General features: G+C 39.7%; 1 protein-coding gene across 5 annotated transcripts in view; it reads left to right on the top strand.

The window, feature by feature from the left end:
* The window catches only part of sgcg.S (sarcoglycan gamma S homeolog), a 129581-nt gene that overhangs the window by 65025 nt on the left and 43497 nt on the right, over positions 1 to 21059 (top strand). For 3 of the 5 annotated variants that reach the window (XM_018250283.2, XM_018250286.2, XM_018250285.2), the window contains exon 2: positions 17624 to 17821. In XM_018250283.2, the coding sequence (XP_018105772.1) occupies positions 17624 to 17821 (198 nt within the window). The remainder of the gene's footprint in view (positions 1 to 17623; positions 17822 to 21059) is intronic. The other 2 variants (XM_018250284.2, XM_041584518.1) reach the window with 1 other exon arrangement.

Raw genomic sequence — 21059 nt, 5'->3', positions numbered from 1 at the left:
GTCCTTTTTCTCTGTAGTAATAAAACAGTACCTTGTACATTATCTAAACTAAGATAAAATTAATCCCTATTGGAAGCAGAACCCACCTATTGGGTTTATATAAGGTTTCTAGTAGGCTATGGTATGAAGATGAAAATTACTGAAAGATCCATTATCCGGAAAATACCAGATCCCGAGCATTCAGGATAACAGGTCCAATATATAATATTATAATCTGGTCCCCAATCATGTACAGGACAACACTTGTCTTGGCAATTTATAATGTACCTACAGAATGGCCAATTGTCAACTTTTTCATGGAAAATCGGCTACAAAAAAACACCTGTAAGAAAAAACGCCCATTGACTTTAATGCATTTAGAGAAAAAAGTCACCATAAGAAAAAAATCCCATTGACTTTAATGCATTTAGAGCGAAAAAAATGGTCACGGGTAAAAACGATCATTGACTTCAATGCATTTCATGAAATTTCGCAGATTTTTCAGCAAAGCGAAACGGAACAGATTTGCTCATCACTAAATCACACATTCAATGGATTACTAAGAGAAAGCAGCAGCCTGTCTTGCAGGAAACAGGCCCAGATTTGTGGAAAGGCCACCTAGGCCCGGGCCTAGGGCGGCAGGATTTTAGGGGGTCGGTATGCTGCCCAACCACACCCACATTGGTTCAAAAAAACTGGGGATACGCTGGAGATACAATTATTCTTTAAATTTCCATGCACCAATCCCCATTGCTCCGGTCCAGATGATGAAAATTTCCATGAATAAAGGGAAGGGGACAGGGGCGACGAACAGCGGTGGGCCTAGGGGTGCCCACTACTTAAATCCGGCCCTGGCAGGAAATATGTTTTGCACAGTCACCCCAAGCTGACGTCCCCTTCCTCGTTGCTGGTGGGGGTGGGCAAGCTCATGAGGTTTATAGAGGGCAGTCTAATTAAAAGCAAACTGCTGAATTCACAGGCCACTGTTAGGTGGATTTCTTCAGTTATTGGCTGTGAAACAGAAAAATAAATTGATTAATAAACATGCCAAGATGACATTAGAAAGTTATTGTAGAATGATAGTTTTCAGATGCAGCTGTGACCTTGCGTTCCTCTAAAATATTAAGCTGATAGGCTTTGTAATGTAATTATGCATCGTGCACACTTGTCAGGAATGGGAAACAGCTTTTGGATGCTTTTTTATTATATTTGAGGTCAAAGCAGAACATCGGTTCGATGTGTTTTTCTTGTCCCTTTTTTTTTAATAATGAATAATATTATGCTATTTCCAAGCAATGTTTAGCTTTTCATTTGCAGAGAACACTTATTGACTGCATAAGGCTATGAAAATGACGCTTTTAATACCTGAAACATCATCAATCGGAAAATGACTTTGAAAGTTGGAATCCTAATTTTATTTCATACGATGCTGCATAACATAAATACAAGGCTGCTACTGGAGTCCTCAAGTGATCTCTTTAATGAATTACCTCTAGAATGCCTTTAAACATGAATTGAATTATGTGGGTTGAGTGGTTTGGCCTACCCTATACTTTGCAACATGTTCCAGGACTTTCTTTTGAGAAGCAGTTCACATGCTAAGGTGCTCACAGCCAAATTTATTTTAGGCACTCAAGAGCCAATGCCTAGGGCAGCAGCTTTGTGTAGGGGGGCAGCCTCCCAGCCTGCAGTTGGATACTTGCAGTTAAATACAGTGACAGAGGGGGTATCATTATATTATTAGCACATGTACTGTTTGGTAGGGATGTAGCGAACCGCCGTTTTGGTGTTCGCGAACGCCGTTCGCGAACACCGGCAAAAAATGTGAACGGTTCGTGAACTGTTCGCGAGCTTCGAACACCCGCAAAATCGTTCGATTCGAACGTTCGAAGGATTTTTCGTTCGATTCGAACGTTTGAAGGATTTTCATCGTTCGATCGAAGGATTTTCATTCGAATCGAACGGTCGAGGGATTTTAATCGTTCGAACGAATGGAAATCGTTCGATTTTAGCGGTCGAATGGTCGCGAACTCAAATTGCGAACGTTCCCAAACGTTCGCGAACATTAGGCGGACGCGAACGGTCGAAGTTCGCGCGAACAAGTTCGCAGGCGAACTGTTCGCTACATCCCTACTGTTTGGCAAGTTGGGGCAGCTGTTGGTCTAGGATAGCACCAAACAAAATCAGAGCCATGTCAATGAGGAAGGGTCGCCCAAAGCCCACACAGCATCGTCCTCCCCTAATTAGCCAACTACTCCTGCTCTGCATCTCCATCTCTTCCCTCCATCCTCAGCACGATAACTATCAACTTTTCAACCTCCCTCTGCAACCTTCCCTAAGCCACCGTGATCCCCGCTCAGCAACTCAGGGCAGGGTTAGAGGCAACAAAGGTACATGCCTAGAGTCCTAGCTCCCCAACCAACACTTTTCCCTAGGCATATGTTTCTTCTGCCTACCCCTAGTTCTGCGCCCGCCCGAAAAACACTTCTGTCCAAGGTATTACTTGCCTCTTAGAGATACAGCAATGCCTTCTACTGATGATCGAGGTTCCTCTAGGATTCTTTGGAATAGATATACTTAGGGGGTTATTTACTAAACTCTGAATTCAAAAATCACGAAAAATGTGTGATTTTTATTTTATATAAAATCGGTCTTTTAAAAAATCACAAATTTTTCAGAGTTTATTAAACCCTGAGGATGGAAAAGTCAGAATCAGAAAATCCGGCATCTCAGACCTGTCGAGGTTGCATATAAGTCAATGGGAAAAGTCACAATTATTTTTTGCGCTGAGTTTCATGCAATACCCTGAAGTTTTCGGGTGAAAAATCCAAAAAAATCATGAAAATTGGATGAAAAATACGAAAAAATCGTGAAAGTCGTGAAAAGCTATTGTCACATATTTTCTCTACTGGTGTTAAATTGCTGGCAGAGAAGGTTCTAATTTCCCCCCCACTTATTTTATTATGTTTGTGTATTAGGGTTGCCACCTTTCCTGTTGATGCAGGGGGGAGGCGGGGCTGTGACATAGCAGGGGGTGGAGCCATGAAATAGGGTGGGGCCGTGACGTGGTGGGGGCGGGACTGTGACATTGGGAGCGTGGCTATGACATGGTCATCCGCAATTGGCCGATCACCGAGTCAATCTCAGGAAATCCTGCCCAGTTTTCCTAATTCAGAAAACCGGGCAGCCAGTTTTGTAGACTAATACAATAAAAAATGCCTTGATGATCCCAACGGTTGCACAAAAGGCATTTCAAACATAATGTAAATAAAGGCACCTTAAAACATAATTCTAGCCTCGAAAATAGATATTGTATATTCTGCTGCTGTTTGTTTGGGTTTCTGGGTGCTCCATTGTCCTTTTACAAACCCAAAAATCTACTGGTTGAGTAACTGGCTTGTTATTGACTTTGACCCTAGTGTTTATGTTATGGGAATGAGATAAGATATTAGTTTGTAGCTTCCACTAGAGAAGGAATTATGATAGTGAGTAAACATGTTCTGTTAAAGGGCATGTAAAGGCAAAAAAATAAAATCCCATTTTTACTTTCTGTAATGAAAAAGAAACCTATCTCTGATATACTTTAATTAAAAAATTTGTACCGTTCTTATAAGAAACCCGACTGTATGCAGTGAAATTCTCCCTTCATTTACTGCTGTGGATAGGAATTGTCAGACGGTCCCTAACTGCTGAGCAGGGAAACAATCATACTTATGAACAGCAGGGGGAGCCCCCACCTTACTTTCCAGCCATGCAGAACTCGAGCAGCTTTGTTTATGACGATCCCTAAGCAGCCCAGACCACACTGAGCATGTGCACAGTCTTAGTCTTGCAAAGATGTTTAACAAAGTTACAAGATGGTGACCCCCTGTAGCCAACTTTGAAAGCATAAATTATTTGTTTGATTAGGCTTGTGGTGCAGTAAGTTCATGTTTATGTTTAGTATACAAAATACAGCATTTCTAGCCTTATTCTATTTTAGAGTTTACATACTCTTTAAGCAGTGAGTAGAGTAATATGATATTGCTATTTGAAGACTAATGTACAGATTAAGGTAACTCCTTTTGTATAATATAAGGATAATGGAAGTCACCAAAAGATTCCTTGATGACATAAATCCATTGCAGATCTAGATCAACAAATACTGTAAGCTGTGTTTTCTTTTGTATGTCTTCAAATCAGAAATTATTTGTGCAAAGTGCTCAAAGAAATTAGCATAAAAATAATTACTAACAGGTATTAGGCTTAGGCACGGAGCCATCTGTTCTTGTGTGATGGTACTCTGGGTATTGGTGATGTCAGGAACAAAGGAACTCTAAACATTGGCACTGCCGGGAACAAAGGAACTCTGAGTATTGGCACTACTGGGGGCACAGGTGTTTTTTCTACATATCCAGTCTCCTTGATGCTTGAAGAAAGGCATTCTGGGTAACCATTATGTTGCTCTCTCTGAAACCTCCTTATTGTCATGTAGACAATTGTGTGATACATTAGTCCGTGAATTTGATGAAATGCCTCCATGAATTTGAACAATAATTGGTTTATTCACCTGCTGATACAGCATCAGTTGGATTATTTGAAACTCTGGTTGCATGTGATATTGGCACTAGCACTTTTCAATAGTAATTGGCAAGACTGTTATAGATCAATCTTTCTTATATACTGTTTAATAGAGAGTCTTTTTTTTATTTATTTTTTATCTTTGCAGAGGTCACGCATTTGTCTCTGTTTTTAGAAGTGGCATTCCCTGCAGGCTCTTTCTAGGCTGACCCCAAACCTCAGTTATTTTCTTGGTAATTCATCATGAAAGTCTCAAAGGTTGAACAGGTCATGTAACCCAAAGCAGCCAATCAGCTGGTCGCCTGCTTGAAAGCTGTAATTTTTATTGCTATGGGTCATTAAAACTGTAGATATTAAGGGGGTTATTTTTTTAAAGTCCGAATGCTAAAAATCTAAAAAATTTAGTTTTTTTACTATAAAGTACAGATTTTTTTGTGGGAAAAAAACAAAAAAATTTTGAGATTTATTATACCCCAAGGCTGCAAAATGTCAGAATCTGAAAATACTCCATCTTCAACCTGTCGAGGTCCTGTAGAAGTCAATGGCAGAGGTCCTATTTGCAATTTGAAGATATTGGGGCAGATTTACTAAAGACGAATCGCCAGCTTTACCACTTTCAGGTACTTTTCCGATTTACTAATGGGTGCAGGCGTAACTTCGCTAGTGAAAGAGACAGATGCTAGCGCTTATTCGCACTCTATCGGCAGATGAAATTTTCGCTCTGGCGAATGGACGTTAGTCCGCAAATTCAGTAAGATGCGGATTTTACTGAAAGTTACCTCTTTCGCCAGACTTGCCTTCGCCAGCTCAGACCAGGTTTAGTGGGAGAGGAAAAATAACAGTACTGAGAGTGGGCCTCTGGTCTAAAGTTCTTGGGTGGGCCCCTGGTGTCCCAGTCTGACACTGCATCATATTTTTATTGGAAAAAGTCCCAAAAAATGCTTTTTTTTGTCTTTTCCTTTTTTTCAGAGTGATAGCCTGCAAAAGTTATTAAAATTTTCTTGGGGTAACCGGGGTTCCCCCATACATTATAACATATGGAACATAAACTATACAGTGAGCTCATGTGTAAGGCAATATAACAACTCTATTGTCTTTATTCAGTTTCCCTGGACTTGTGTAATGTATTTGTGGCAACAAAAACGTCAATTCAACTTTATATTTTCCCATCGTATGCAAATTAGTCTGTACGAAGACCTCTAATGAAGTTGGGCTAGGCAGAATTGAACGCTCACTTTGATTGCCGAAGAAACGCTAGCGAAAATTCACCAGCGTTTGGCAACCTGGGCGCAACTTCGCATTTTAGTAAATTAGGGTTGTCTGAGCGAATTTTCGCCTGGCGAAGTGTAACAATGGGTGCGAAGCTGTCACTGGCGAATTTCCGCCGCTAAGTAAATTTACCCCATTGTCTGTGCTGGGTTTTGTATGATAATCCGAACATTTCAGGCTTTTCACGAAAAATTCAGACTTTTTGGATGCCAAATATGAAAATTTTAGATTTTTTTTCTTCGACAATCCGAAAAAGTTGCGTTTTTTGTTGAGGTTTTTTTATTGATGAATAATGGTAAATCGTGGATTCTAGTTCGGTCAGACTTTTTTTTATTTAAAAAATCTGAAAAAATCAGATTTTGATAAATAACCCCCTAGGCGTTTAGTCATTTAGCATTATTTACAAAGAAAAACATAGGGTTGACACATGGTTTTCAACCAGACTGCCTTAGACAAGCATGATACTTAAGATTGAGAGGAAAACATGATGGTCTACTTTGCCCCTCCCCTTAGGCTGGCATGATCACTTAACCCCACCCTCAAATAGTTCCATGTAGAATTTATGGATTTTGGAAGGTCCCTCTACTTTTCTACAGAACCTCTGCAGTCAAGGCATGTGAATGTTAAACCAGTTCCTGTCACATGACAGCCAATTTGTATAGCATGGCAGCTCCGCTATGGACTATCAGATCTTATAGGATGATGCTGCATAGGTTATTTGTCCTCCGCCTGACCATCCTGCTTGGAATTCTACAAAACAGGAGTGTGCTTAAATCTATCTGAAAAGCTCTAGTTTATGAGCGCTTTAAACAACTCATTCCTGACATGGCTGAGCTAATCACTACTAACCACCCATGGGTAATGAGAAAGGGGACTAGGTAATGCAATACTAAGAATGTCAGCTCTGTTGACATTTTACAGAACGTTTGTAGATTTTAAGACTGGTGAGGTACACTGTATATAGTACTCAGTATGTAGTATTTCTGTCACTATGCAACGGTGAAACGCGTCAGTTATAGTCCTTGGTTATAGTGGCAAATAGAAGGATATACAATCAATATATAACTATTTATTTCTGTTCTATTGTTTGTGTATAATATATGTATTATATGGACATTATTACTGCTAGCATTAAAAACACATTACTATTATGATTGTTTTATAAAAGTCCAGCTCAATTAGTTTAGGTTAAAAAGGGGGTTTATTTTCCCTTTAAGTGATCACACTTTATATACAGTATTGCTTTGCTTTCAGCCCCAGATGCCAGAGGCTCAATAGAATGACTCTGGGATTGAGGAACTTTTGCTCAGAAGAGAAAGGAGTTGCCCCGAGCCTCCAAGGAGTAGAAGCAAATGGACAAACACAACAAGCCCTTAATACATTAGCTTTGGAAACAGCTGCTCCTTCTAATTATAGGCAGTGACTAACGAACTCGGGGACATTTTATTAACAGCTTGCCTATTTTATGGTGGGCAATAAACAATAAAACTGCAGTCAGAGACAGAGATCTCATGTGTCAGTGTGCAATGGAACACTTATTATGTAAAGAGAAAATAATCATTGTCATTCTGTTGCTTTCTAAGAATGGTTTTATTTCTCTGGATGGTGCAAACAATTAATTACTGAGATTTTTTTTGTATTTATCAGAGGTTTGAGCTGCTGCAGGTATTCTTCTTCCCTTCTGGAAAAATGTACAAAACCGGAGTATGAAATACAATAGTGAGGAGTCATTTATAAACGCTGGGCAAATTTGCACCTGGATAGTTACCCATAGCAACCCAAAATTATTAGTCAACTGGCCTTTCAAAAAAGGGCCATATAAACGGGAATTTAGCCCCCAGCTCAAAAGGGCACATAAGTCAAATCCATAAAAATATATTCCAAAACATTCTCTCAAAGTTAAAAATTTTACTCTTTTTATTCAGCATAAATATTTAAAAAGTAGGCATACAGACCAATTGATGCTCCGCCTTACGCGTTTCGTGCCCACAGGCACTTATTCATAGGCATTACTGTTGTTCCATTTGGTCACAAAATTTATACCCCAGGAGATCCCTCCTCAAACATTAAAACCAATCACATGTTGCCACCCCACATCTACTTTTAAAGCAACATACACATTTTCCTCAATTTGGTCATATTAGCATTGTTTTTCTGCCTATACTCTATTACAACTCAACATTTTTACAGTAAATATATCAGGATACCCAATTCAGACAAATTTTACCTAGCAGTCACTACCATGTGGTCTACGTCAGGTTTTATTTCATAATACTATAATTTGTATATCTCACATTGTTTCAGTCTTACTTGCCCCGTATCACCCTGGTTCCACCTCATCGTAAGTATATCAGTTCACATTATAAATTAGGTAAAGCATGTTACATCAAATTCGTAGTTTAAACCAAGTGGCAACCGAGTGCGTAAATAAAAAATCCAAAATAGTTCTCTTTTTGCTAAAAAGCCCTACCAAATCACCTCCTCTACTCCCCAATCTTACTTTTTCTATTCCCTGTACAGAGAAATATGACAAATCAGTCCATTACATTGTGAAAAATGTCTTGTTATATTGCTTTTTTCAACTGCTTTTGGATTTTTTATTTGACTCAGGTGTTCACGTATTCGCTCTTTTAATGTTCTGCCTGTACAGCCCACATATTGACACTTTAAACATGTTATTAAATAAACCACTGTAGTTGTATTACAATTAATATAATCTCTTATTTTGAAGCTGGTATTGGTCACCGTAGACTTAAATTCTTTTGAGATTTTTAGTTGTTGGCAAGTTCTACATCTACGACTACCACACTTAAGGCTACTTTCTATTTTCAGAAAGCCCATATTTCCTGTTCTATCTCCCCTATTCATATCCCTGTACATACTTGGTGATAAATGGTCCCTCAGTGTGTGAGATCGCCTCGGTATGCTATTAACTCCTTTTTTCAATAGTTTGTGAAAGTCATCATCTGCATATAGGATAGGAATATATTTTTCAACTATATCCAATATTGTATAAAATTGCTTACTATATCTAGTTACAAATGGAACCTTTTCTGATATCCCCTGTTTTTTCTTTTTATCACCATGTGAATTCACATCTAGTAGATTCCTTCTTTCTGTTTTTTTCGCTCTCTGATAGGTCCTGTCTACAGTTTTATGTCCATAGCCTCGGTCCAAAAATCTCTCCTTCATATCCTCTGCTTACTCCTGGAATGCCATATCTGTGGAGCAGTTCCTCCGGAGCCTGAGGAACTGCCCCCCAGGTATCCCAGCCAACAGATTCTTTGGGTGGCAAGAGGAAGCATGCAGAAGTGTGTTACCACTGCAAGACTTCCTATAGATAGTTGTGTGTATTTCTTTATCTGCCACCATCAATTTCACCTCCAGAAATTCAATTATTTTTTACATAAATTCACTTGTAAATCTTAAGTTTAGTTTATTCTGATTTAACTCCTGCACAAAAGCTCACTTTGTCTCCCCTCCAAATACATAGTAGATCATCTATATAACGTGTGTATAGTTTTAGGGACTTCCTTATATCTGCAGAGATGAGGGTCTCCTCCCACCAGCCCATATACAGGTTGGCGTAGGAGGGGGCAAATTTTGCCCCCATCGCTGTCCCACATCTCTGCAGATAATATACTGAGTCAAATATAAAATAATTATGTTACCCATAGCAACCAATCATATGATTGCTTCCATTGTTCTCCTTGCAGCCGGCTGAAAAAAAAAATCTAATTACTGATTGGTTGCAGTGGGTTAATGCCTAAGTGCAAATTTGCCCAGTTTTTATAAATGAGCCCCCACCGTGACCAATGATATTTTTGCTTTAATATTTCTTACTGTAATTGACATATCGTAACCACTAATTGAATAGTATAGGTTAAAGCTCCAGGAAACCGTGACATTAGATTTGTGATTTCCTTCCTTTATCTCTTGTTTTTCCCAGATTTTCCAACTTTGTTAGTACAGGCATAGGATCTCTTATCCAGAAACCCGATATCCAGGAATGGCTCCCATAGACTCCGTTTTATCCAAGCAGTCCAAATTTTCGAAAATGATTTCCAGATCCGTTATCCAGAAAACCCCAAGTCCTGAGCATTCTGGATAACAGGTCTTATACCTGTACTAATAGTTAACCAGCTAACCCTTAATTAACATTAACTGGTTAACAGAGTTCATATGAATCAATTATATCTGCCTCAGATTCCTAATGAAATTAAAGGGGTGGTTCACCTCTAAGTTAACTTTTAGTATGTCATAGAATTATCCATTCTAAGCAACTTATCAATTGGTATTTGCAGAGCCGTGCCGCGCCGAACAGGCGCCCAAGGCAAGCCGGCGGACGCGGCGCCGGTTTAGCACAAGTGCGCATGCGCAAGGTGGCGATTGCATGCGCAAGAAGCGGTGGTTTTTCTTTTTTTGCTCTTCTGCGCATGCGCGAATTAGTACGAATGTGCGCATGTGGAGAGAAATGTAATCGTGCGCATGCGCAGGAGCGCAAGTATCCGTAAAAATCGCAAAGAGTCGGGCACTGGACTGGGGGTAGGCAACAGAGGAGGCGTGTGCCTGGCGCCCCCCCCAGCTTTGCGCCCTAGGCACGTGCCTACTCTGCCTACCCCTAGTTCCGGCCCTGGGTATTTGTTATTTATTTTTTATAGTTGTATTATTATTTGCTTTCTTTTCTGGTAATTTGGACCCCAGCAACAAGATTGCTACAAAACTACAAACTGGAGAACTACAGAATAAAAGGTACAGCTAAGTTAAAAAACACAAAAAATAAAAAAATAAGACCATTGTCTCCACATCATACTACATGCTAATATAAAAAAGAACAACCCCTTTAAGGAGCAACTATTACTGAAGAACTGATGTGAATATAGATTTATACCCCAAAAGTGTCACTACAACGGAGCAACTGCCATTCTTCAAGGAAGTCATATTATGATTTAGGCAGCTCTACTTACAGTTTGGGCAGCACAGAGCATGTGCAGTGAATCATCAGAAAAGGAGATGGGGAGCTACTGGGGCATCTTTCGAGACACAGATCTTTACTGCTAAAGGGCTATGGTTGCCATGCGCTGAGAACAGGGCTGGATTTACATAGCGGCACCCCTAGGCCTGCTGAAGTTACCCCATCCCCTCCATTTTATTTGTGCAAATTTTCATCATCGGGACTGGAGCAATGAGGATTGCCGCAAGGGAAATGTAAAAACGATTTTATCTCCTGCACATCCCCAGTGATTCTGAACCAATGTGGATGTGGTTGGGCAGCATGCCGCCCGCTAAAATCCTGCCACTCTAGGCCCGGGCCTTGGTGGCCTCTCCACAAAGGCTAAAAACTAAAGCTTAACTAAAGTAGCTAGAAATGTTGTACATTATGTTTTGTGCTTCTGTACAAGCCCAAGGCAACACAGCCCTTTAGCATTAAAGATCTGTGTCTCCAAAGATGCCCCAGTAGCTCCCCATCTTCTTTTCTGCTGATTCACTGCACATGCTCTGTGCTGCTGTCACTTACTGAGTTTAGGGACCGACTCACAAAATACAGAATATAAATGTCACAATATAAGGCTGAGGCTGATTAGCAAATAATTATTGGTAAATGGCAGCTCCTGAAACCAGCATAATTAACATTAGAATTTAATAATCAGCCCTGTAGCATCAGCTTATATTACAGACCAACCTCATTTTCTGCTGGATAATTAGTGACAACCCCTAAGTTTAGCTTCTCAACAGCTGCTCAGAGCCCACTGAGCATGTGAGTGTCACAGACACTGCTAACAGATTCTAAGATGGGAAGCTCCAGTGACAACGTGTAGTGACCACTCATTTAAATATGGCACTCTTTGTAGAATGAGGTTGTCCACCATTTTTATTGGCAAATGTTGACTCTTGTTCTGGTGCTTTCAGACTTTCAGTAATATATAATATTATGGTGTGTATTTCAGAGTTTGGCATTTGACTCTTCGAAGCCTAACACAGACATTAAGAGGACCCTATATTAAAGGTCAAATTTTAGTTGTTTTAGAGCTTTTTGAAACCACGATTAAACTCTATTTATTAAGCTCTGAGTTAATCTCAGTATTTCTAAGATAAAAATCAGAGAAACTCCAAATTCCTGAATGGACCTTATTTATCATTCAAAAAAAAAGGTTCGGGCAAACTTTGGACCTTTGCCCCAAAAGTCAGAAAACACAAATTTCTCTGAGTATTTGGACTTTTTGGGCCAAAATCCCTGAAATCATCGGATATCGTTACTGACAACAGCACAGACACTGGCACCTTCCCCATTGACTAATACAGGACCCCAAGAGCTTTGAGATGTCGGGTTTTTGGATTCTGAGTTTTCATACCATCGGACTTTTCTCGAGAAATTCAGATTTTTTTTTATGGTCTGAAAAATCAGAATTTTTCAAATTTTGTGTATTTAGTGCTTAATAAATAACCCCCCAAATGTCCTGAAAGTTATTAAAAGATCCGAATACAAAAAATCCAAAAGAAAAAATACGAAAATATTTTGTGAACGAACAAAAAATTTGTACAACTATGAAGCTTTTGAGATCTGAAAAGCTTTAAAACCACGAACGAAAGGTGGATCTTTGCAAGAAAAGAAAGGGACTGTCCATTGATTTCGACATGACCTTGTCAGGTTTTACTTGCCGTTATTTTGCATTCGTAGATTTTAGTGTTTCCACCTGTACGATAAATTCCGAAAAAATTGTGGATGAAGTAACTATATGAAAAATTTGTTTATGGCACTAAAAAGAATGATTTGTAGAATTGAACGTTCATAATGCAGCAAAGACTTTAACCATAAACCAGAACCTAAAATGCAGTTTGTTGAGTGTCGGTAAATTGCACCTTAAGTATGGAAACAACATCATTGTTTATCATTGGCGACTTCTAACAATTGGAACAAAACAAAGTGCAGCAATTCCGTCATCTCTAGAGGTTCAGTGAAAGTGAGGAGTAATGCAAGTTACTAATCAGTGATAGTAGGAGACACAATCGTTTCATTAGTGGGGATATAACAAAAGTGCATGGTCAAAGTCGTTACAACATGCGATCTATCAATGGTTAACATATTTTCTTGGGAAGCGGAGGGCATAAAATGTCTCACGGCCAACGAACTCCCTGCTCTCCCACCATACGCTAGTAATGTAGAACCGTAAAACACTGTTGATGCTCCTGGCTTCATGTACCAGTCATTAGAATTGCTGCTTTGAAATGATTAAACTGAAATGAAATATCATTTCTAGTTAAAGCCTTTTGGGTACCACCGGGCTGAGCACTTTTCCAGATGAATGGAGAAGTGTGTAGAGTTTGAGTGAAATTGGAAAGCAAAGGGCAGTAGGCAAGAGGGAGAGGTTGGGGGCGGTCAGGACTCAGGGAAGAACATATATAAAAAATTCAGCAGCTGCGAGAATAGAAATTGATTGTAGGTTATATGGGCACATGCTAAATGTGGGTCTGCAGGCTCACTTCCAAATTTCCAATTCAACGCAACAAACTCGGTGAGTGTTCAGCCCTTTGGCATCCGACACAAGTCTGATTTAGGATCAAGTAACGTTTTGGTATTAAATGCAGACATTGAGGCAGCTGGCTGTCAATGTCCAGTACTAAGATGACATGAAATAAAAGAAGTTAATGTAGGGCAGGTCTTAGGCAGCAAGTCCAGTTTTGTTCCTACTAGGAACAACACATAGGAAGACCTTTATCTTTATATGGACTGCTGGCTGGAGAAATACTTCAATTAACACACACAGGGATTTTTTTCAGCAAAGGAATAAGTCTAGGGCCAGACAATGCAGAGAATCTGCTCCCCTTGCCTTATGAACTGCAGGCGTGTTCCGATGTCCGTGTTCCACTGTCCCTGTGTCCAGACATGTTTCAAGACAAAACTAATGGTGATATAGGTTTCTTATTTTGGAAAATATCATATACAATGAAAATAGATTGTCAGTGGCAGATTTCTATTCTTCTCCCTCTCCCCTACCCCACCGACCCTGCTCGTACTTCACTGCCCACTCAGTGGAAAGATGGGAACAGCAATGGGGACCAGGTGGGAAGAAGATTTGACAGCTGTTTGAATAACCCACTTTGTTCCCAGTGCAACTCTCTGCTTTTACGTTTTAATAATCCGTGGCCTTTCCACAAATCCAGGCCTGCAGATTCCATTAAACTAATTGCATTGAAGCTCTCCAAAATGACTTGCTTTCACTATTGCTAAAAGTCTCATGTCCCATCCTTGATAAAAGGGAAGAGAGAAGCTGAGGAGCAGGGGACATATTGAATATTAGTGAGTTACCCCTGTTTTCCAGTTTCTTAGTGGGGTCTGTCTTCCCAAACTGACGGCAGTTATGAATGATTCATGCTTCTGTGTGTCCCATATACTCCAAGTCCAACATGGCTGACAGTTGTGGCAAATGCCAGCGCACAGTGGTAGGTTATTATCCCTGAATAAAGTCCATTTATGTGCAAACTACTAAAAACACCTTAAATTGTCTTAAGTACTGGAATAATTGCTTATGGTACATTGAGAAAATGAACAGTGATTATAGGCCTGACTTGATTTGCATGCAAAAATGCCACTTAATCTAGCAGTAAATGAGGACGTTTTAGGCATGCAATTATTTCTCAGTGGAGCAATTCAGCCGCAGTTTTTACAATTGCATTCCGCCACTTATTTCTATTTTTAACAAGAACTATAATATTAAGTACTCTTCGGAGGTGCACCCTAAAGTAATTCAATTTTTTTCTACACGGTCATGTTCCTAAACATTAGTGTAATGTGCAATTAAGTCACATTACTGTTCCATAGTTTCACAGAGAAGCTTCATGCTCTTCCACCATTTATACTCTTTTTAGTCAGGCTCATCTACATTGATTACCAAAGCCATTTGCGCAGATTAAGAAATCCTGCGAGGATAGGGTTTATTTAGTGTGATTTAAAATCGCTTTTGTTGTTTATGTTTCATTTTTTTTGTACAACTAGAAAAGGTAGGAGAGAACATGGCCCAAAAAGAATAATTTTAATTCCCAAAATGTTTTTCTGTAGTTGGTAATTAAATAAATCCTGCACTATACTGATGGATACTGATATCTGATCAGCAACTACATTGCTTAATGGAATTTCGATCTATTTTTGTATACCTTGACTAGGGAATAGTCACCATCTAAAACCTGCCGAATTGCTGTTTTAGACTATGGGGGACCTCCTAGAACCTTCTTGTTTTTTTTTTTTTAAATACTTCAAATCTATTCGAACGATTTAAATACAGCCTATTCACGCGCAGCAAAAAACTTAAATTTTTTTTTTAAATAAATTTCAGTTGGTCTTTTTTTATTCGAATTTCAAAGTTATGGGAGTTCCAAAAAAACTCCCGTTACTTCAAAATTAGACCCTTGATAAATCTGCCCCAAGGGTATTCTTTGAAAAAAGAAACTGTTTTACCTTCCCAGAATTCCTTCTGCTCTGCATGCAAATGAGGACAGAATCTTCTTACCAGAAACAGTTTACTTGTAGAGAAAGACATCCAAAAACCAACATTTTCTTGAAAATTATGATATATAAATATCAAATAGAACTTAGTGGGTGTAAACTGCAGCCAATTTCACGTCCAGATCTGCCAATATCTAGTACATATACCAAGAATGGGCACTGATGGGCTGGATGATTTGTTTGGCCATCTAACTGCAAAAAAAATACATGCATTGATGGTGAAATAAAATGGCCAGATCAAACCACTGTAACGCCCACTTGGTTAACCCCCCTGGTACCAAGGTCGTACCTTCTTACCAACTCGAGTCCTGAGTGTCCTTTGCAAGATGAAAGGGTACTGGGAATGCTTCTCTGGCAGAGCCTCCACCTAATGGGATCCGGGAATACACCTGCGGTGGCCCCATTAGGACAACAAATCAATCACGCACTTTATTATATAACAAATATAACTTTTACGCAAATTTAAAGGGGAAGTAAAACTTTACATAGATATTAATACAAATGCCCACTACCCTAGGAACCTGTAGCAGTTCAGTCCTGGTAATTCCCTGCCAGGAAAAGTCCCGCACTACTCCATTTTGGCTGCCCAAGAGTCTCAATCCCTTGTCCCCAAAAGAGTACCAGTCCTAGGTAGCGCTACCTGCCCAAATACCTTTCCTGCTGGAAAGTACTTGCTCCCACATGGCAGGCACACTTACAGCCTGTTTCTCCAAACAGGAGATCACTGGATCATCATTCTTTCCTACCCCTTCCCTCAGGTAACACTCACCCCAAGGGAGTCACACAGACGGGTAGTCTCACACAGAGCTGACAGGCATCCACAGCGATGAAGATTCTTTATAGGCTCCAGACTCTCCCAGTCAAGCACATCACTTGCTTGATCCATTTGCTGAACTGTAGCTCCCAGTACTGTCTATAGCACAAGCCTTTAAAGTCCAGTGTCTGGCATCAATCTTCCGGAACATCAGGGTCCAGTTATCCCTGAGCCCACACAGGGCATATCAGCCATATGGTGTGTCTCCGTAGCCTGAGGTCTGCCACTGTAGCACCCCAGCCGACGATCACTCCATCCTGCATCCAAAACAAGATGGATGTGTGAGCACATGGCAATCTCCTTTTATATTGGTGCACAGCGACACCTGTTGGCTTCCTTTGGGATCAGCCATGCTGCACCAATCCAAGAGTTTTGCCCCTGGAAATTCTAGGAAACCCCACTCTCAGCTCTGGCCGAAGGGGAAATTAACCCTTCGGGTCCCTACACCACCCAACCATATTAGTGCATGTGTGGCCACCTTCAGATAGCACTGAATCGAAACGTCTTTGCATTGTCTAACAGGAACGCAACTAAACACATGCATTGTCAGGGATTGTAAAGAAGACCCGGGGGATTATCAATGATCCAAATATCACTGGAGGTAGATGGGATTATGCACACTCATTGTCAGTGATTTCTTGGGCTATAAGATTGTTTTGCCATGTTTTTGCAAAGTAACCTACCAATGGAATTTTCAAAACATAAGAACATAGAGTTGCCAGTCAGAACTTCAAAAAGTTAAAAAAGGTAACAAATCAAACAAAAACACAATGGGCCAGATTCAATTTAATAAGGAAAATGTATCTCATAAGTCTAATTGCCCAATGTGTGAACGCAACACAGTATTAACCCATTATTAAAGAACACAATCATGTAAATACTGGTTTGTTAAAATTTCTACACTCTTAACACTTTTTTCTACATTATTTTACACTGGAGTCAGTGTATAGTAGAGACACGCCGACTCTGCATTGGTCTAAGGATAGAGACACTGCACCTAAAGACTGCTAGAAGGCCAAGGAGCATAGATGCTCCATTAGTAGTCCTTACAGTTCTGTAATTTCAGTACGTTTGCAAAACAGACCATCCCGACAAGTTTTGTTGAACACTGGAACACGAGGAAACTTTTTCTAAGGGGTCTTCTGCTTATACTGATGTCTGCTGAGGAAGTGTAAAAGGCATGGGCTTATCTATGATTCACAACAAAATTAAAACTTGATTTGCTATGCCTGAAGGTGGTGTTAGATAGATAGTTCCTGGCTGCAACATTCATATAGATTGGAGTGGTGCTGGGGGAGCAGGCTAAGTAAAAGAAAAGAGAATAAATGGGAATATTGCTGCATTGTGAATGAGCTTTCTGAATTAATAAAAGCCAGCAGTGCTATAAGGTGGAGGCTCTAGGCTGTCCCGGAGAATAAGTGTTCATACGAAAGGCACAGGTGGCTGCTAAACGATGGATTATGAAATGTTTTGTCATGCATTGTTTCTATGTCTTACAGCAGATGGTCCGAGAACAATATACAAAAGCAACACAAGGAACAAACATCGAGAGGCCGGAGAAACAATATGTCTACAATATTGGCATTTACGGATGGAGAAAACGTTGCCTCTACCTATTCGTCCTCCTTCTCCTCATCATCTTAGTTGTGAACTTTGCTCTGACCATATGGATTCTCAAAGTAATGTGGTTCTCACCAGTAAGTGATTTTCCCCTTTACTCAATTACCATGTAATGAAAATGCCATGTGGCTTAAGAGTTTGTTTTAGTTCTGTATTAACCGTACTGGCTGATACATTAGATAGATATAAGAAGGGGTTGGATGGCTTTTTAGCAAGTGAGGGAATACAGGGTTATGGGAGATAGCTCATAGTACAAGTTGATCCAGGGACTGGTCCGACTACCATCTTGGAGTCAGGAAGGATTTTTTTCCCCCTCTGAGGCAAATAGGAGAGGCTCCAAATTGGGGGTTTTTTTTTACCTTCCTCTGGGTCAACTGGCAGTTGTGCAGGTTATATATAGACTTCATAGGTTGAACTTGATGGACATTGAACTTGATGGACGTGTGTCTTTTGTCAACCTAACATACTATGTATGTTACTATTTGTTTTATTTTCTGTAGGTCTGTAGTAACCGTACTGGCTGATACATTGGATAGATATAAGAAGGGGTTGGATGACTTTTTAGCAAGTGAGGGAATACAGGGTTATGGGAGATAGCTCATAGTACAAGTTGATCCAGGGACTGGTCCGACTACCATCTTGCAGTCAGGAAGGAATTTTTTCCCCCTCGGAGGCAAATAGGAGAGGTTTCAAATTGGGGTTTTTTTTTACCTTCCTCTGGATCAACTAGCAGTTGGGCAGGTTATATATAGACTTCATAGTTTGAACTTGATAGACATTGAACGTGATGGACGTGTGTCTTTTGTCAACCTAACTTACTATGTATGTTACTTGCACGTTATTATGTATATATTTTACCTTACCTTGGCTTGTTTACTTGAACTAGGCAAATTTGCCATAGAAACTAATCCGAGATCTGATTTGCTTTACCTTATCTGCAGTAGGCAGAATAGAGCTAATAGTTGGTAGTACTTAAGTGTAAATTGTGGCATACATATTATATAAGGTTGTTCTATAGGGAAATAAGTCTTACAACCGTTGTTAAAGTGGTTTTGTTCTTGGCACAGTGAAGCATAATGCATAATGAAGTGCCTATAATGTTTTAGGCATCATTCTAGTGTTGTAACTATAGACACTACAGCTAAGGAGGGCCAGTAACAATCTGCTCTCCACCTCACATACATCTTGCGACCTACTGTTCTCACCCCCAACATTTACATTACGGATGCATCAAATCCAGGATTCAGCTCAGGTTTCGGCTGCTGTATTTTCTAGCACTTTTTGCTGGATTCAGTTCCCTACGTGCTCAGGTTTGGCTGGGTAGTTTGACTACTTCAGCTAAACTTACTGGACATATGGGCATGTATTTGTTCTAGGAGGTTGGTTTCGGTATACCAATCTGCAATACTTTTCATTCACAGTACAGTTATTGGACCTATTATCCAGAATGCTCGGGACCTAGGGTTTTGCAGAAAACTAATCTTTCCATAATTTGGATCTTCATACCTTACGTCTACTAAAAAATCATGTAAACATGAAATAAACCCAATAGGCTGGTTTTGCTTCCAATAAGGATTAATTATATCTTAGTTGGGATCAAGTACAAGCTACTGTTTTATTATTACAGAGAAAAAGCGAATCTTTTTTAAAAACTTGTATTATTTGGATAAAATTTAGTTGATGTTAGACAACCTTTCGTAATCCGGAGCTTCCTGGATAACAGCTTTCCAGATATCGGATCCCAGATGGTTGGCCAGTGTATGTCCAATTTATAGGAGAGCTTTAGGAGGCCAGCTACTACATGCTTCTGTAAAAGTGGACAGGCTGGCTTCCAGTGCTTATTAGTGGCAAGGGCCTAGAGGTTTGGGCTGTTGTAGCTCTAAACAAAAAAGTGCCCTTTCCAGGACATTAGTAGTACTGTGTTTACTTTGAGTATTGTGTTGGTATCCATTCAAGGTACTTTAAAACGTGTAGTTTATATTGTTAGAGTAAGCGTAAGGTTTTAACACAAAATATTTTTCATGTATTATTCGCAATTTTTGGCTTTATGATCATTTAAGGCACTCTAAAACCGCAATAAAAAAGTAATTTGATGCCTCTATACACATTTAATTCAATTCCTCAATTGCTATAGGGCTGCTAAGTGCGAGTGTTAATTTCCCGTATTACTACTTCATTTACTTCTGTTTCGGAAATGAAATTTCTCGTATTTGCCGTGCAAGTTCCTTTATTGTTTTGTTAATCCTCTTTATTCTCCTACGGCTACGCAATTAATCACGTTGCGCGAGGTTCTTCTCTCTGTTTATGAAGGCCTTCTAGCAAGTTATACAGAAGAAATATTGTAATTAATCATTTTCCAATTGATGTTAATTATTTCAGATATCAGCCTGTAAATGTGCCGTGATGCCATTTACATTCATTGGAATTTCTGCTTGGGTGTGTCTTATAATTGTTAATTTTGTTTGTTTAATGGGCAAAGAACTTCTAAAAGACAGAAAATTTGTCAGTTAAGGAAAAAAGATACTTGGCTTTAAAAAAAAAAAGAAGAAGAACCTTCTGGTGTAGGATAGAAAGGACCAGTGTAGGACTGGGGTAACTGGGGCCCACCAAACATACCTGCCATTGTAACCACCTCCACTACGTATACAGAAAAGCATGGCTCCCTCAAGATTAGGTGAAGGTGAGATTTAAGGGCCCCAAAAATGCACTGAGTTTTCCCCATCCTTTTTAGGTCCTATGCCACATCCTTTAGCCATAATTAACCAGTAATTTACATACAAGATTACAGCAGAAAATGAACTATGAACACATTTATCCTAGAAATGCCAGTAAGATAATTGGAGAAATGGACAGCGAGCATATTAACCGCAGACATTCCAGTTATATTGCTGCAGATATTGATTATAAGCACATTATCCCCAGCCATGCCAATATGATCACTGCAACAATGAATTATGAGCACTTTAATTCTAGATATGCCAGTTAGAGGACTGCAGAAAATGGATAACTAACATATTAGCCCCACGCCATACCAGTTAGATTGCTGCAGAAATGGACAATGAATATTTAACGGTAGACATGTAAGAAATGGATCATAGGCTTATTATCCCCAAACATGTTTGTAAGAGCACTGCAGAAAAAGGCCAATAAACACATTAACCTCAAAGATGCAAGGATGATCTAGGGTCTAGCCTAAAAATTAAAGATGGCCGTGTTTTTCATAGCGCCATCCATATGAAAAACTTTTGATCCTGCTTTGCCATTGGGATATGGGCTCTGATCCTGGGAGTACTGTATGTCCCTTCCGTAAAGCAA

This window comes from Xenopus laevis, chromosome 2S (assembly GCF_017654675.1).
Source record: "Xenopus laevis strain J_2021 chromosome 2S, Xenopus_laevis_v10.1, whole genome shotgun sequence".
Taxonomy (NCBI): domain Eukaryota; kingdom Metazoa; phylum Chordata; class Amphibia; order Anura; family Pipidae; genus Xenopus; species Xenopus laevis.
The sequence above is the reverse complement of the archived record's forward strand: the minus strand, read 5'-3'. Positions and strand labels throughout refer to the sequence as shown.